At 46.2% G+C, this 17,558-nt stretch overlaps 1 protein-coding gene across 1 annotated transcript in view; it reads left to right on the top strand.

Moving 5' to 3' along the window:
• Positions 1-7,231: 7,231 nt before the first annotated feature.
• The window catches only part of CHSY1 (chondroitin sulfate synthase 1), a 90,080-nt gene continuing 79,753 nt past the window's right edge, over positions 7,232-17,558 (top strand). Inside the window, exon 1 of the mRNA XM_061394217.1 lies at positions 7,232-7,574. Within this exon, the coding sequence (XP_061250201.1) occupies positions 7,252-7,574 (323 nt within the window). The 5' untranslated portion in view covers positions 7,232-7,251. The remainder of the gene's footprint in view (positions 7,575-17,558) is intronic.

The following is a 17,558-nucleotide window of genomic DNA, read 5'->3' on the forward strand; positions in this document are numbered from 1 at the left end:
TCAAAATATAAGGAAGGGATAGTTTCTAGCTGACTGTTTAGCTCAATTCCTCTCATTTTTACAGTATCATCAGCTGCTGCTGCTGCTAAGTCGCTTCAGTCGTGTTCGACTCTGTGCGACCCCATAGACGGCAGCCCACCAGGCTCCCCCATCTCTGGGATTCTCCAGGCAAGAACACTGGAGTGGGTTGCCATTTCCTTCTCCAATACATGAAAGTGAAAAGTGAAAGTGAAGTCGTGTCTGACTCTTAGCAACACCCCATGGATTGCAGCCCACCAGGCTCCTCCGTCCATGGGATTTTCCAGGCAAGAGTACTGGAGTGGGGTGCCACTGCCTTCTCCGTATCCTGAGCTAGTTAGTCACAAATCCAAGTCCAGGATATCACTTGGGCAAATGCTGGTAAAGTGGAGCCATAAAATAAAATACTCGACATTATTCTCTTTTGAGTCCAAGAGTACAGGCCTTCTGGTGACAGAAATAACTACACACCATAAGAGGGCGCCATTGTCCCAAAGTTCTAGCGCTGCTCCAGACTTTCTTTTGTGTAGTGTTCAAGAGTCCAAGAGTTTTGAAAGATGGATTTTTTTTTTAAGTGGGGGGAAAAGATGTGGCAAGAGCTCCTAAAATTATGAGAGATCCAAAAATTAAGTCCGAGGAGGAGCCACTACAAAACAAATGGAGAAAGAGATTCTGAAATGAGTACTGCTGCTGCTGCGGCTGCTAAGTCGCTTCAGTCATGTCCAACTCTGTGTGACCCCATAGACGGCAGCCCTCCAGGTTCCCCCGTCCCTGGGATTCTCCAGGCAAGAACACTGGAGTGGGTTGCCATTTCCTTCTCCAATGTATGAAAGTGAAAAGTGAAAGTGAAGTCGCTCAGTCGTGTCTGACTCTTCACAACCCCATGGACTGCAGCCTAACAGATTTTCCAGGCAAGAGTACTGGAGTGGGTTGCCATTGCCTTCTCCCTGAAATGAGTACAGGCATGTCCATTTTGATGGTTTGAGAAGGCTCTTAATATTTCCATAGCTGGAAGAACACTTAAAATGATATGCTAAGTAAACGGGAAAGTAAAAGTAATTAGACCTCAGAAATCAGACCTCATTTTAACCAGTTCCTAGGGGGCAAGAGACAAAGCTTGAAAGAAGATATTTGGGGGATTCTTGCTTACAGTCTGCGGCATTCCGGCCCAGAAGGCAGACTGACTGGTTTGGTGGCAGCTCTCACCATGCTAACTGGCGACAATTTCCACTTCTGTTAAACAAGAGCAGTGGAAGCAAATAAGTTGTCAGGGAGAATCTATGGTCTTAATGGTCAATGATCTGCTAATAGCATTTTAGGGCTTCAACTTGTAGGAAATGGGTACTTTTTTTGGAGAGGTGGATAGATAATACAGCCACACACTAAAAAATCAGAAGGGTATTTAAAAGTACCCATTGGGAACTCCTGGCTTATGTCTCTCCTTTCAACCAGCCCCACCACCCACCCCAGGTTTCATTTCATTTCGTGTGTATTCTTCTAGTGTTCTGTTGTAAAGACCTGAGCAAAATTCTTATTCTGTCTGCTTTTTGTCTTGACGGAATGGCAGTCTCTCAATCAAAGAAAGAGAGGGTTTCCTCACCCTGTTTTACATCTGCAGAATATCTCATTCTCTGATGGATACAGAGTTGTTTACTTCCTCACTCCCCTGTAAATGGACACAGGTCTAATCGTTTACTATCAAACACGGGTGACAGAGAATAATCCAGTACAAGTGTCATTCTGTACTGGTATGACTGGAGGAAAAATTCTCAGCAGTGAGGATGCTGAGTCAAAAGTAAATTCATTAGTAATTTGCAACTGTGATGAAATTGCCGTCCAGACGAGTTGCAGGACTTGGCTCTCCCAGCTGGTTTCAGAGCCTCTTTCTCCAGACTCCCCAGCAGAATGTCTCATCTCACTGTGTTTATTTTAAACTCGGGTAGAGGCCTTACTACCATGATTGATAACAATTTTATCACCCATCACTGGGTGATAGAAGTCTTTATGACCCTAGCCTGAGCAGAGCGTGATAGCATGACAACAAGGTGTACAAATAAATGATCAATGCAGTGAGGTCATTTATCCAGTTTTATGGTGTTAAAATTTTATCCTTGCATTGCCCTTTATGTGTTTGTGGATCTGAATTTCTGCTGCCTCAAGCTGCTGCTGCAGCTTGAATTCCACTCCACCACCCCAGGCAATTTTATGCTTCATTAGGCCTTGAGTAAAGCAAAGAGAGTTTGAGTTGCACATCTGGAACATTTCCACGAGACTCCCAGGCCTGACCACCACTGTGTGCGGCCCTCAGGTGGCAAGGCGGCAGGCCAGCTGACCAGTGTCTGGGGGTGGGGAGGCACTCCTTCCCTCTTGAGAAATGGAAGCTTTGTCTTTGTGCAAACTCTCCAGCTGTGGAAACTCCAGCACGGCTTTAAAGATTAATGGCATTACTTGGCGATGAATGGGAAAGGCAAACTGCTCTGCTACACAAGGATTAAGTCCTAGACTAGGAGCAAACTGTCGCCAGCCTTTGCAGTGAGGTTATCTCCCAGAGAACATTCAGGCAGTTTCCTGGTGCTGGCAGCCACCAGCGTTTTCTAGTTAGTAAGATTACATCCCGTCCGGACAGCACACAGAGTGGCGCTCAGTTCCTCATCCCATCCGGACAGCACACAGAGTGGCGCTCAGTTCCTCGTCTCTCCCTCCCACACACAAACACTTGCACTTGTGTGAGAAACACACACACGCGGACTCAGTGTCTGACAGAAGAATGGACAGAGCTGATAAGCAGAACAAGGAAGCATAAAGTACATTCTAGCACACCAGCGCCGCAACCATTAGCGTGTGGAAGCCTGAAGGCATATCAGTTGCCGTTTCCTGCATCTGGCTGGAAATGCTGCAAATACAAGGGAAACAGGGAGCAAAATTCATTAGCTAATGAGGACCTTAAATGTCAGTTTAATAGCAGCATTAATAATAAAGCAAAGTTTTATTGGGTTAATAGAGGTTAAGTGGTAATATTAGTAAAATGGTCATTATAGATTTTCTTCTTTGCAGGCAATGAACAGAGCCTTCTGAAAGCACAGATTATAACTCCCTCCTCTGCATTTGCTTGTTCTTAAAAGAGGCATTTCTAAAGGTTTTAAAAATTATGACCACTTTTTGCATTGCCCCCTGTTTGAGGCAGGAGTCTAGTAGCTGTGTCTTTAAAGAAGCCCTTACAGGGAACTCTGTCAGTTGTTCAAGGCTTGCTGCCAACAAACAATTGAGGTATTTACCAAGGGTTTCCAAGAAATTGCTGCAAATTATATGAAATATTATACCTGTAACAGGCATTCAATGTATTAGGAACAGGGAAAAAATGTAACATGTGTGGGAACAGTGTTGCAATTTGTGAGAAAGTGTTCAGTAATGTAGGTAGAGATGAATCACACTCATGAAAACAGAAAGGAAGTTGGATGATGTGGCACTTTTGAACAAATTTTTCATCATCTGTCTAGAATCACTGAGGAGAAACTTCTAACATGAACTAGTGGAAAGGCTCACAAGGAAACTAAGACACTGAGGTGTCTGCAGATGCTTGTCTGGGGGGATACCCTCCACGCAGAAGGAAGCTGAGACCCCAACACTCGATGGGAGGCCCCGATTCAGCCCAGGCTGCCTCATGGGTGGGGTGTGCCTTTAGGAGTCTTCCTCACTGAATACCTCTATCTGATTGTGGTTAACACCATTCCTTTTTTAAATGAGAAAGACCGTTAATGACTTCAACTTAACAAAGAGGGCTCCTAGAACAGCTCCTTGGAGGAAAGTTTTTTCCTCAGTTTCCTGAGGTGAAACGGCCAGGAAATCTGATAAACCGACTTCCTCACCTTTGCAAATAAATAAAGGAAAAGAAGACACAGGGGCAGCCTTGAGGGAGTTCCGGGGAGGGGGCACGTGTGTGCAGGGCAGGGGTCTCAGAGGCTTGCCCTGCCACAGATCCCTGCTGGTGTCAGCTGTATCTGCGGTGGGGCCAGTCTCTGGATGGACCTCGTGCTGGGCTTATTTGTCTGGCCCCTGGGGCCTCTGGCTGTTCCTGAAGTCTTTGGTTCTGGGCACTTGCCTCCAGCTGTGAAATCCTCCCACACAGGAGAGTTCTGCCTCCTGATGCAGACCTCTGAGGAGGCCCTTGTGTCCTCACTTCTGGGTCCCTCCCCAGAACTGTCTTAGCCAGACAGTCCAGCTGTGCAGGAGCTTCCTCTCTGCTTCCCCACCTGCAACGTGCAGGCTCTTGGAGACCCTGGCCTGCACCTACATGACCCCGCCCTCCCTAGTCTTCTGCTTGCTCCTAGCCTAGCATCACCCCATTGTCCCGAGCACTTGACCTGTGTAGTATTTCCCTTGACCCAGGTGCTCTGAACCTTCAGGCTCAATCTTTATGGCAAATAGGTTACTTTCTCTACATTAAGAAACACGCACTCCTGTTGAGCCTACAGGTGTGCAGCTAAGGCTGCTGACCTAGGAACTGACGGGGACCTAGGAGCCAGGAAATGGAGGGGGACAAAACATAATTCAAAAAACTAAGATCATGACATCCAGTCCCATCACTTCATGGCAAACAGATGCGGAAAAAATGGAAACAGTGACAGACTTTATTTTCTTAGGCTCCAAAATCACCGTGGATAGTGACTGCAGCCATGAAATTAAAAGATGCTTGCTCCTTGGAAGAAAAGCTATGACGAACTTTGACGGCGTATTAAAAAGCAGAGACATCACTTTGCCAACAAAGGTCCATTCAGTCAAAGCTATGGTTTTTCCGATAGTCACGTATGGGTGTTAGAATTGGACCATAAAGAAAGCTGAGCGCTGAAGAATTGATGCTTTTGCATTGTGGTGCTGGGGAAGAAGACACTTGAGAAGCTGGTTCTCAAAACCTGTCAAGAAATCCGTGGCACTTCTATGTATGTGAAGACCCAACTCATTGGAAAAAGACCCTGATGCTGGGAAAGTTTGAAGGTAGGAGGAGAAGGGGATGGCAGAGGATGAGATGGTTGGATGGCATCATTGACTCAATGAATGAGTCTGAGCAAGCTCCAGGAGCTAGTGAAGGACAAAGAAGCCTGGCATGCTGCAGTCCACAGGGTTGCAAAGAGTTGAACATGACTGAGTGACTGAACAACAACACTCCATTTATGTGCTTTTTAAATCAGATTTTAGTCTAGATGAGGAAACAGAGACATTTAAAGCAAGTTAGAAAATATTGAAATCATTATGTCAAAAAATTGAACATCTGTACCTAGCTAGATTTGTGCTTTATGGACATCATTGTGAATTATGAGGCTGTTGCTGAATTTGGGGGAACTTGGCATTTGTGGCTTATGGTCTTACTGGAAACCCCTTTGGCTGATTTTTGAGTCTGTAATTCATGGTTATGAGTTCTGCATTTTTTTCTCAAGACCACTGTTGGAATCCTGTGTTCACTGTATAATGAGTATTTTATTTTTAGATGTGGATCACCTACCCGGGGAGCCTGTGGGAAGGTGGGTAACGAACTATATCTGGCACAATTCACAAGTGCCAGAGAAAGTGCTGATATCCAAAGAGTACGAAGAGTGACTACAATTTAACTGCAGAGATGATCTCTCTCCTGTAAGATGGCACTTTAAATTGTGTATATTTCATCATTTGGTCATCTCAGCAATGAACAAAGATCCAAGGTTTACCCAAGCATGCTTATTTTCTGTCCCTAATTCTTGGGTTCATTTGTTTAAATGACGGGAACCTGTCAGGCCGAGGGAATTACTGTGCTGTCTGGGAGTTTCATTTAAAAAAAAACTCCAACACACTGGCGACTAAATAATACTGTTTACACAAATATTTGTTGTGTGGTCATTTCATCAGCTTTTGTTACCTTAGCTGTTTTAAGAAGTGCATAAAATTCAAAATCCATCATAGAGAAGCCTATTATCAAAAGCTGTCTTTAGAAATCCACGGCACTTTTACGGATAGATCATGTTAAAAAAAAAAAAAAACAAAAAAACAAAGACTCAGGTTAGAGATACTAACTGATGAGTTTCTACATAGAATATTTAAAAAAAGCGTATTAACACCATCTACCATTTCTTCAACATCCTTTAAATGCTGCTAGTGTTAGAAGGTTGGACACTGAGTATAGCTTTCTTTTTCTTTCTTTTTTTAGCTTAGAAACTAGTAGCAGAGAACAAGGTAGCTGAATTCACGGTTCATTCTGCAGTCATGCACGTTTCAAACGGCTCCTGAGCTGTTTATGCTACACATGCTCGCTCGTACCCACAGAGCTGCGGGAACAAAGATACAGTGTGAATCGGGAGGACGCAGGGAAGGTGACCGGAGAGGTCCGCCCGGCTGGAGGGCTGGGCATGGGGAGGCGAGTGTGTCTGAGGACAGTGTGTGCAGGAGGAACGCGCGGTTCGTCCTCCACGAGTGCAGTGTTCGAGGACCAAGAAGCCCCTTCTTAGAAATCCCTGATAAGATCCACGCTGGCGCAGCGTCTCGCGGCAGCCGGAGGCCGGGCGGAACGGCCTCGGGGCAGCGCTGCGCGCCGCGGCAGGGATGCCCGGCGCGGGCCGGCGGGGCGGGTAACGGGCGGCCGGGCGCCTTGCTCCCAGCCCCAGGCGGCGCCGAGCCCGACCCACGCCCCCTCCGCCCGGGGCCGCCGCAGACCGCGAGGGCGGGGCCCCGAGCTGGGCTTTCTTTTTTGGGCAAACTTTCGCCACGTGAACCGCCCCCCATTCACTGCTGCGCCAATCGCGCGGCGCGGACGGATCCCGAGCGGGGCCACAGCGCACCGCCCCCTGCGCGCCGTGCGTGACGTGCGGCGATGGCGCGCGGAGCCGGACGATGAGCAGCGGCCGCGCCGGCGCCGGCCACGGACATCAGCGCGCCGCGCGCAGCGCCAGCGGAGCCGAGCGCCCGGGGGGCGCCGCGCGGGGAGCCGAGCCGGCCGGGGGGCGCGGGGCGCGGGGCGCGGCCGGGGGGCCGCGGCCGGCGCGCGCCGAGCATGCTGCGCCCCTGAAGGCGGGGGCGCGCGAGCGGGACCGAGCGCCGGCGCGGGGCCTGCGGACGGCCCGCGCTCCGCGATGGGCACGGCGGGCCCGCCGCAGCCGCGGCGCTGCCCGGGCGGGGCCGCGTAGGGCGGGCTGGCCTCGGCGGGCGGGCTGAGGGCGCGCGGAGCGGCGGCGGCGGCGGCGGCGGCCCGGCGGGCGGAGCGGCGCGGGCATGGCCGTGCGCGGCCGGCGCGCCTGGCTCAGCGTGCTGCTCGGGCTCGTGCTGGGTTTCGTGCTGGCCTCGCGGCTCGTGCTGCCCCGCGCCTCCGAGTTGAAGCGGGCGGGCCCGCGGCGCCGCGCCAGCCCCGAGGCTTGCCGGCCCGGGCAGGCGGCCGCGGTGCCCCTGGCCGGCGGGGCGCGCGGGGATGCGCGCGGGCAGCGGCTCTGGCCCCATGGCGAGGCCCAGGATGGCGTCCCGCGCGACAGGAACTTTCTCTTCGTGGGAGTCATGACTGCACAGAAGTACCTGCAGACCCGCGCGGTGGCGGCCTTCAGGTGAGTCCCCGCTCCCGGGCGGCGTCCAGCATCCGAGCGCGCTGCCCCGCGGCCCGCCTGCGGCGCGCGTCTTTGCCTGCTTCCCAGACCCGGTGCTCGCTGGGCTTCCGTGGGGCCGCTGTGCCCCGCGGGGCGTGCCGGGCGTTGGCAGCGGGCTCAGGGGCGGTATAGCGAGCGCAACGCTCAAAAGCAGGGGCTTTGGGTCCAGTGGACCAGCTTGGCCCCTCTGGGTGTAGTCTTCACGCGGACTTTCTGCTCCGCGCTTCATCTTTTCTTGTCCAAGTCCTTTCTTTTGTTGAAAAAGCACGACTGAACATTTCCAAACACCCATAAGAGTGTTTGGAAAACTCAGCACAATTCTGGTGATAGTGGTGGCAGCGGGGTTATTATTCGAGTCTCTGAAAGCTGCACTTTTGGCCTTGCAGAACTAGAGCCTGTGTAAGTTAATTTGGTTAGAGGCCTTCCACTTGCAGTTTTCACTGCTGGAACCATTCTGGTAAATGGAAGGGGTACACGCTGCACACTCAACCCCACCAGACTGGAAAGAGAACCTTTGGGAAAAGCAGTTCTTGGCTCATGGTAGATTTGTTAACTAGCCCAATTTAGTGACGTGTGTGTTATCCGGTATCTGGGTCCTAGTTGGCCATATGAGTCAGAAAAGTGGCTGGAATCATGTTCAGGATTAACAAAGGGATTAGCCAAAGTAATCTTTAGAAGAGTGAAAGAGAGATGATATTGGAATGAATTTGAGGTAGAAGAAGGATGTATTAATAGATTCAGTAAAGAGATTTAATGGAAACCTTATATGTGTGAAGTACAGAAACGCTTACTCTACAGATAAGATTTGGTATTCATCCAACCACAGAGCAAACCAACCTGAGAGGTCTGCTGGGAATGGACTCTTAGAGCAGTCATTACTGAGCGAGGCCAAGCTGGTTGTTGTTGGTTCTTAATTTATAACCATCACCTTTATAACTTCAGCTTTTAACTGTAGTCCTGGACTAAATTTTCAGGCATTAGATGTTGTGAGGAGAAAAGCATATTTGGGTCTCCGTTGCTCTAGAGGAGGAGGTAAAGGGTTGAGAAGGAAGGTAGAGAGCAGGAGAGAATGTCTGCCTTTTCAGTGCATTGATTCCCCATTCCTGTGTATTTCCACTGGATCTTGTTTAAGTCCATGACCTAGGTTCTGCCAGAAGGAGACTGAGTGCCTGAAAAGGTTAGAAAAGGTAGCATAAATTTGACTAAGATCATGACTTGGGAACAAACATGCAGATCATGTTTTTCTCCCAGATCTATTGAATTAGGTGGAGTTGTGCTTTTTTGTTGTTTTGTGGGTTTTTTTTTTTTTTTCCTTTGAAGTATAGTTGATTTACAGTGTTTTAGGTGTACATCAAAAAAGCATTTGATTTTGGGGGAAAAAAAAGGAATATATAATCAGAAATTGAGGGTGAGCTGTATACATTGTTTACAGTGTGGTTTTTAAAGTAAATCTGTATGACTCCAATTCGGTGACAAGTTCTTTGAAATCACAAGTTTGGGACAGTTACCAAAAGTGGTTTGTTCAAATAGGGGACATGTAACTCCCTGCCCCCCAAGCAAATACTTTTTCATAGATACAAAATCACAAACTAGAAGGGGTCCTGGTAACACCAGCAGTACTCAGAAAATGGTTTGCAAACTGGATACTATTTAACACTTGGAAATGATCTTCCCCAAACCCATGCTTGAGGCTCTATGCTTGGCCTCCTTTCCAAATCTCCTACCTCATCTTTCTTGGATGTAGGATTTTATCTCATTGTTTATTTTCTTTAAGGCAGCTAGGGAAAAGTAAAAACATAATTTGTCCTCTGGCCCTTCTTTGTGGAAGCTCTGCCTTTTTGATAAAACCCTTACCAGGAAACGGTATATTCTGTTCAGTCATTCTGTCAGCTTTCCTGCATACTTCTTCTTGTATCTCTCTGATCTTAAGTAGTCATATTAGTTGGAGCCTGGGGGTGGACCCAGCCTTTCTGGTTAAGGTCCTCTCCTACTCAGCCTGTCAACATTGTGATTAGACTGGCTGTAGGAGATGACACAAGACGATTTTAGCCTTAAGGAACTTTTGGGGAAAGCCAAAATTGGGATGGAGGTTATAGGATGTAACTTATAATTATGGCTTTGCTGTGCTTTGCAGCCTGGGCCAAAAGTCCACACTCAGCTTTTAAACTGGAAATTTCACGCGGTATAAAAGTTGGCTTGAATCTTCTAGCACAGGGTAGAACTCTAGTTTGGCACTGAGTTCTACATTTCCGCTGAAAGGTGAATACGTTCTTTACCTTAGGAAAAAAAGTCAATGTTTTTATTTTTGTTTATTAAAGTAAAATTTTTGTTCGGTTTATAGGTCAAAGGAGATGGCAGTGTTTTTAGAAAGATGACACTATGGTGTACTTTTATGCTAGGACGTTGACAGTGTCAGAATTCAGATTTAGGGACTACTAACTGTCTGAGATTCAGAAAGGAGCTATAAAAACCTTTGAAAAATTCAAGGAGATACACTTGTCTGCACTGAAGTTGGTACACTTATGTGATGGGAGAGCACCATCATTACCAACTCTTCAGTTCTGCCATATGCTTCCAGTGAGGAGAGGGAGCACCAATAGATGTTAGCAGTGCTGCTGCTGCTGCTAAGTCGCTTCAGTCGAGTCCGACTCTGTGCGACCCCATAGACGGCAGCCCACCAGGCTGCCCTGTCCCTGGGATTCTCCAGGCAAGAACACTGGAGTGGGTTGCCATTTCCTTCTCCAATGCATGAAGGTGAAAAGTGAAAGTGAAGTAGCTCAGTCCTGTCCGACTCTGAACAACCCCATGGACTGCAGCCTACCGGGCTCCTCCGTGCATGGGATTTTCCAGGCATGAGTACTGGAGTGGGGTGCCATTGCCTTCTCCGGTTAGCAGTACAGCGACAGCTGAAAGCAGGCAAAGCAAAACTCAGAGTGTAATCTTCAGACAGGCCAGCAGTAGCGCTCCTTCACAGGCTCCGAGCAGATATCGTAGCCTTATGTTCACGGGAGTGATCTTGGCTCATCAAAATGATCCCATACACTTAGGATTCATCCCTTCGTTCAACAAATAATGTGCATGGTGCCTTGGGCCTGGACTCTGAATGTTTGGAAGCACAAAAGTGAAGATGCTTGTTCTCATGGAGCTTCTGCTCTAGTGAGAGGGACAGATACTTAAAAAGAGGGTTTCAGCTAGTGATGGTACTGTGGAACAAATAGAGCAGGGTAAAGGCAGGGTGAGGGCATGTCCTCTCTCTGTTAGATGTTTGGGGAACATCTCCGAGAATGTGGTGTTTGGGCTGAGATCTGGGAATGTCATTGATGAGTGTGCTTGGCAGAGGGAAGAGCTGGTAAATTATAAGACAGAAATCAGTTTGAAACTTGAAGAAGATCAATAAAAGAAAGAATATGTGTGTCTGGTGTCATGGAATTTTACTCTAAGTGAATTAGAAAGCCTTTGGAGGTTTGGGGCTTCCCTGATAGCTCCGTTGTTGGTAGGGAATCTGCCTGCAATGCAGGAGACCCTGGTTCGATTCCTGGGTCAGGAAGATCTACTGGAGAAGGGATAGGCTACCCACTCCAGTATTCTTGAGCATCCCTTGCGGCTCAGCTGGTAAAGAATCTGCCTGCTGTGCGGGAGATGTGGGTTCAATTCCTGGGTTGGGAAGATCCCCTGGAGGAGGGAAAAGCTACCTGCTTCAGTATTCTGGCCTAGAGAATTCCACGGACTCTATGGTCCATGGGGTTCTAAAGAGTAGGACACAACTGAGCGGCTTTCACTTGGATGGTTAGATGGGAAAGGGAGGGGCTTGCATTATATTCTGAAAAGTTAATTCATGCTATTGTGTGAATAGGTTGTGGGGGAGCAAGGAGCTATTAGGTGGTCTAGGTGAAGATGGTTGGGATGGAGAGAGGAGCATGGCCCAACGATATATGCAGGAGCCAAAGTTGGGGACGTGTTGACAAAATGCTTTAGAGGCCGTGAAGCAGAGAGGAATTCAGGATAATTTCTAGGATTTTGCCTTGAAAGAAAGGGTGGGTGGCGGTGTCATTTATTGAGATGGGGAAAACTAAAGGAGGAATGAATTTAGGGGGAAGGAGGTTAAGTCAGCAGAAATCTGGATTTGTACAGGAGCAGGTGGATGTATCCTTAGTTTTATAAATATAATGAATTTTAAAAGGAATTGAGAACAGATTTATATCTGAAGTGATTACAGTGTTGGAACTCTAAAGCTGTCTTAAAGTAATATTCCCTTAGGGTTCTGGATAGCGTGGTGTTCTACAAGTCAATATGTAAGATTTTTTTTTTTTCTTTTACTCATCTGCAAAGTATTTGTATTCTAGGTAATTTCACTTTAAAATGGTTCTGTGATTCTTCTAAAGTAATTTAGTGTGCTGGTTAGTGATAGTTCATTGGAGTCTCCGGCTGGGTTCATTATGTTTTACTGTTACTAGATGCAATTTTTTTTTTCATGTTTTTCTTCATTACATCATTTGATATGCCAAAGTTAGATGTTCATGTCATTCAGTCTCTTCCTTTCAGGAAGCGCAGAAAGTTTATTGCCCTGGAGAGAGTTTTTTTTTTTTTTTTTGACCGTGCTTCTCAGCTTGTGGGATCTTAGTTCCCCAATCAGGGATCACAGCTACTCCCCCTGCATTGGAAGCGTGCAGTCTTAACTGGTGGACAACCAGTGAAGTCCCAAGATTTTTTTTAAGGAACATTTTTCTCATTTTAGAAGGGGTACAAATCATCTCACCATCATTTTCACTCCAAATGATACATTGTCTCAGCACCACCTGTTAAATAAGCTCCCATTTCCCTACCAATTTGAAATGCCATCTTCATCATACTCAAGATTCTTGGGTATGTTTTTGGACTTCCTGTTTTGTTTCATTGATCTTTCTGTCTGTTCTTGTTCCAGTACCACCCACTGAAATTATTGAAGATTGAATAATATTTTAATATCCGGTCGACAAGTCCCCTTTGTTACTCTTCTGTTTCAAACATTACTTGGCTACACTTACCTGTTCTTGCTGAGAGAGTTTTGGTGTGCTTTGGATTTTTTTTTTTAATTAATGGTTTGATTTAAAAAAAATTGTATTTAGATTCAGTCCATTTTTATGCCCTGAACACTAAACTAATACAACACTATCTGTTTATCTTGACTCTTGCTTCCCCTGAGCTGAACATGGGGAACTGATTTGTTCTTTTTCTCAGAATAGAGAGGTGGCTGGTTTCCCTTCTTTGCTCCAAGAGTGATAAAGGGCGCTCTTAAATATTAGCATCCGTTTATAGGGAATTATGGGAAGAAAGTTCGAGAAACACTAGCTTTAGATACAAGAATCTTATTGCAAGATGTTTTATCAATTAATGGCCTCTTCCTAATGTTTTAAATGAAGGCAGACTGTTCCTTTTACCAGTCTCCATGAGCAGATCTCAGAGTTCCTTCTTTTTTGAATGCTGTAAACCATGTTTATCTTGAAACAGTTTAGAGCAGTGCTTGCTCTCTCAGAAGTCAATTTGGCAAAAAATTACTGAAAGCCTTCTATAGTCAAAATAATTAACATGTAAGTGAACTTTTGGGGGCACAACCCATTTCACATTATAAATTACCTGTATAAGAAAACTGATGAAAATTACAGTCCTGAAAATTAGTTTAATGTTATATATCATGGTTCCAGATCTCGATGTCTTCAAACAGAATATTCCAAGGATGGTTTGGTTTTCAATAGAAGATATACACAATTGTGTTTTTGTTGCATTGGCAATTTCATTTTTCCCCATTCATTAGTTAAGCTGCAGTTTTTGAAAATAGATTAATAATTCCATTCTTGTGGAATTAATTGTCTAGGGAAGGAAGCAAGCCAATGCTACCACTGAATGATAGGGCTCGCAAGGTGCCTGGACTTGTTACTGTGTGGGTGCAGAAGAGAGAGGTCTGCACTGACTTACGAAGGGGATTGAGGAAGGTCTCCCTCGCAGTCTTTCCCCTCTTTCCTTGCATAGTCTTGAAGGATGAGCTGGAGTTTCTGGGGCAGACAACAGGTTCTTGGAAACTTGAAATAGCAGGAGGTAGTGAAGGGATGATGAGAAAGAACAGTTCATGGGACTGGGAGCTGAGACCTAGCAATTCTACTAGGGATGCTTCGGAGGGAATTTAAAAATGTGCTCAAGTATGTATTCTATGAAGTGGGAATTACACGAAACTTTGGTATCCTGCATTAGGAACTATGGACCATGATTGATTTCTCTAGTTTGTCCATTTTGTGATCTGCTTCTCTAATCTTTAAAAATACTGTGGCTGAAATATGTTTATTGGAATGAAGAAAAGTTCATAATATATCTAAATGAGAGTAGGTTTTAAAACTGTATGCCAAGTATGAGACCATTTTTAAAATCAAATGAAATGTTTCTTTTTCTGTGATATAGAAAAGAAAGTATAAAAGATATACATACCATGATGCTGAATGATTTTTCATATTCTTGGCACTTTCTGTATTTTTGAGTTTTTCTGCAGTGAGAACTTATTTTATAGTGAAGCTACATAACTACAAGTTTTTAAAAAACAGAGAGGTGACAGCTCTTGGGAGGAAGTATGAATGCAGTTTTGAGTGTGTTAATTGCTGGTACCTGCAGGACAGCTGGGCACAGGGGGCATGTTGGCCCTGGGTTCCCTGGGGCTTGAAGTCAGGGCCATTCTTGTTTCAGTAAATGACAATCATTCCTGCCCCCAAATGTAGGGATAACACGTTTATGTGGAGTTACTATAACTGTATGTCATCAGTTACTGTATCTGTACACTTCCAGATGATACTGAGGAGAGTCAGGTGACAGCATTTTTAATGTGAGGGCTTTTGTGTATTCATAGTATTCTCTTCCTCCGTCTTCTGGTTCTGGATGAAATTGAAGGAATGAGAAACTTAGTTATGATGTAAAAGAAGCGGAACTGGGGCTTCGCTGGTGGTCCAGTGGTAAAGCGTCCGCTTTACAACACAGGGGACACCGGTTTGATCCCTGTTCTGGAAAGATCCTCCATACCATGGAGCACCTGAGCCCGAGCCTCCGCAGTGGAAGCCACGGCGGTGAGAAGCCTGTGCCCCTCGACAGAGAGCCGCCCCTGCTTGCCACAGCTGGAGGAAACCTGTGTGTAGCAACAAAGACCCTCCACAACCAAACGATAAATAAATCTTTTTAGAACAAGGTAGTGAAACTGTTCACCTCACCTTAATTGTCATGAACTGAAGCGTTCATGGCTACTATATTTGTTCTGTAGTTAAGTATTTTTCTGTGGATGATTAAAAATGAGGTGGTCTGCTCTGATTTGATGTCAACTCTGGGCTTGCAAAGCCTGAGGATGATTGAAAATGTAGCTATTAATGCCATTAAAATGATTGCTTTGTAAATTGAACCTAGATGCAACCTAATACCAGAAAATAATTGGGCAGGATTTGGAGTGACAGAGGGACCCAAAGACAGAATGAAAGTTTCAGGAAGTTAGTTTTGAATGAAGTCTTCTGGCATTTGAAATCAGCCCAAACTACGAAGGTATCCTTCGATGGGCAGGTCTTAGCCAGGCAGACAGATAACATGGCAGGCAGTGACTGAAACGGGTATAAGGCTGCTTCTCCCTATCTGTGATGCCTGTTTTCTCAGCTGGGGCTTCCCTGGTGGCTCAGATGGTAAGGAATCCGCCTGCAATGCTGGAGACCTGGGTTCAATCCCTGGGTTGGGAAGATCCCCTGGAGAAGGACATGGCAACCCACTCTAGTATTCTTGCCTGGAGAATCCCCATGGACCGAAGAGTCTGGCGAACTGCAGTCCATGGGGTCGCAAAAAGTTGGACCCGACTGAGCGACTAAGCACACGCACACAGCAGAGGAGGAGGGACTGCAGGAGTGTGGGTGATGACCTGGGACAGCAGTGTGAGATGAGCAAGCCAGCGGGCGTGTTAGAGTCAGACCTCACTGGTGGCCTGGCTTCCACGTTTTTAGCTGTGTGATCTTGGGCAACTTACTTACCTGGCTCTGAGCCTCAGTCTCCTCTGTAAAATGTGGGTCTCAGTACCTCTCGCATCTCGTGGCGTTGTTGTAAGGTCGAGTGTCTGATGCCCTCAGCATGCACTGCCCCTTACGCCGTAACTGTTGCGTTGTTGATGATTGTGAGGCAGGCTTGATGCCAGGGAGCACTCCAGCAGAAGACGACGACTGGCTTCACAGGAGTTGGCTATGGGTTCAGAGTAGTTTCAAACAACACTGATTTTTTTTTTTTCCTTAAAATTACATTTGAAAACTTAATTTTGTTTATGCATGGTTAAGAATTAGTTGTGTGTTTACACTTTTTAAGTGTAAGCAGCAAAATATAAACTTATAGCTTTCTAAAAGTAGCTAAGACTTGAAGCTTGGAAATGGACCACAGGATCAGAATTTATCTTCTGCTATTAACACTCCAAATTTTAATTCTTGTGTTTCATGGATGGCGTATTTGTGGTCTCTGTTGGTAAGTGTTTCTGTTGTTTGCTGTGAATCTAGGCTCAAAGGGCAGATTGCTCCTAATACCGTGGTGCTGCCTCCTGGGCTTGTGCCCAGGCCATTGTTGAAGTGGGAAGCTGTCACCCACCCTCCAACAGCTTTATTGAGTGGGGGAGCTCTTTAATGTTTGCTTTTAGCTTAAGTCTGGTTTTCAAGATTAATGGTAAGTGGTCTAATTTGATTTTTCCTTTAAAAAATTTTCCCAACATTTGTGATCCCTGTTACATACTTCCCCATCCGCTTCCAAAAAGACTTTGAGATTGCTCATGTCATACGGTCATAGCAGCGAGGCAGTTAAACATTTAAAAATAGGAAGCCACATACCCGGAAACCACATGCATAGAAGAGGGAAGCTGCAGCTCAGTACTCTGACTGCAGTGCTCCTGGAGGTAATGGGCTGAATAGGCTTGTGGTCTCCTGCCAGGGACATTCCTTCAGTTCCAGGAGAGGCTGTGAGTCCTCACTGGGTAGCCTGCCTGGGAAGCCCTCCTTGTTCTCCAGGCCCCTGTCTGCTCTGACTGGCAGTCTAGAACTGTCCTTTGTGGACTCTCTTGGGAGGTTGAACTAAGGCTGCTGCTCCATCGTGTTGTGCCTCCTGTAAGGGTGCTCCGTTCCTTTGCTCCATTTCTTTGCCGTAGACACAGGGGAGAAACTTCCTTGAGGTCTTAGTATCTAGAACCATTATCTCACTTGACCCTGAACAGTGGGGCCCAGTCTTGTGACTCCTCTTGGTTGCCTGCTGAAAGGCTTACAACTCAATTTGGCGCCGTGTTAGCAGACGTAGAGGACGTGTGACAACTGATAAGGTCTAGCCCCTTGAGCTCACTGGGTAATCATGGTCCGGTACTGAGGTGGGCAGGCAGCCCTGACCCTGATTTTGTCCTCTCTGCTACAGGTACCACCTTTATGCCTTGCTCCAACTTTCCTACTTTTGTTTTTCTTTTGCCTAATTTTCTTGATTATTCTTTTCATCTTGTATGCATTTTGGTTAAGTTGTCTTAAATCCTTTCTGTAATAGGGAAGAATATAAATGTGTACATTTAATTACACAAGCATAATTACAGGAGCCAAACATCCTGGAGTGTGAAGTCAAGTGGGCTTTAGGAAGCATTACTACAAACAAAAAACTAGTGGAGGTGATGAAATTTCAGCTGAACTGTTTCAAATCTTGAAAGATGATGCGGTTAAAGTGCTGTACTCAGCATGCCAGCAAATTTGGAAAACTCAGCAGGGGCCACAGGACTGGAAAAGATCAGTTTTCATTCTAGTTCCAAAGAAGGGCAATGCCAGAGAATGTTCAAACTACTTCACAGTTGTACTTATTTCACGTACTAGCAAGGTAATGCTCAAAAATCCTTTAAGCTAGGCTTCAGCAGTATATGAACTGAGAACTTCCAGATGTCCAAGCTGGATTTAG

The sequence above is a fragment of the Bos javanicus genome, chromosome 21 (genome assembly GCF_032452875.1).
Source record: "Bos javanicus breed banteng chromosome 21, ARS-OSU_banteng_1.0, whole genome shotgun sequence".
In the NCBI taxonomy this organism is placed as follows: domain Eukaryota; kingdom Metazoa; phylum Chordata; class Mammalia; order Artiodactyla; family Bovidae; genus Bos; species Bos javanicus.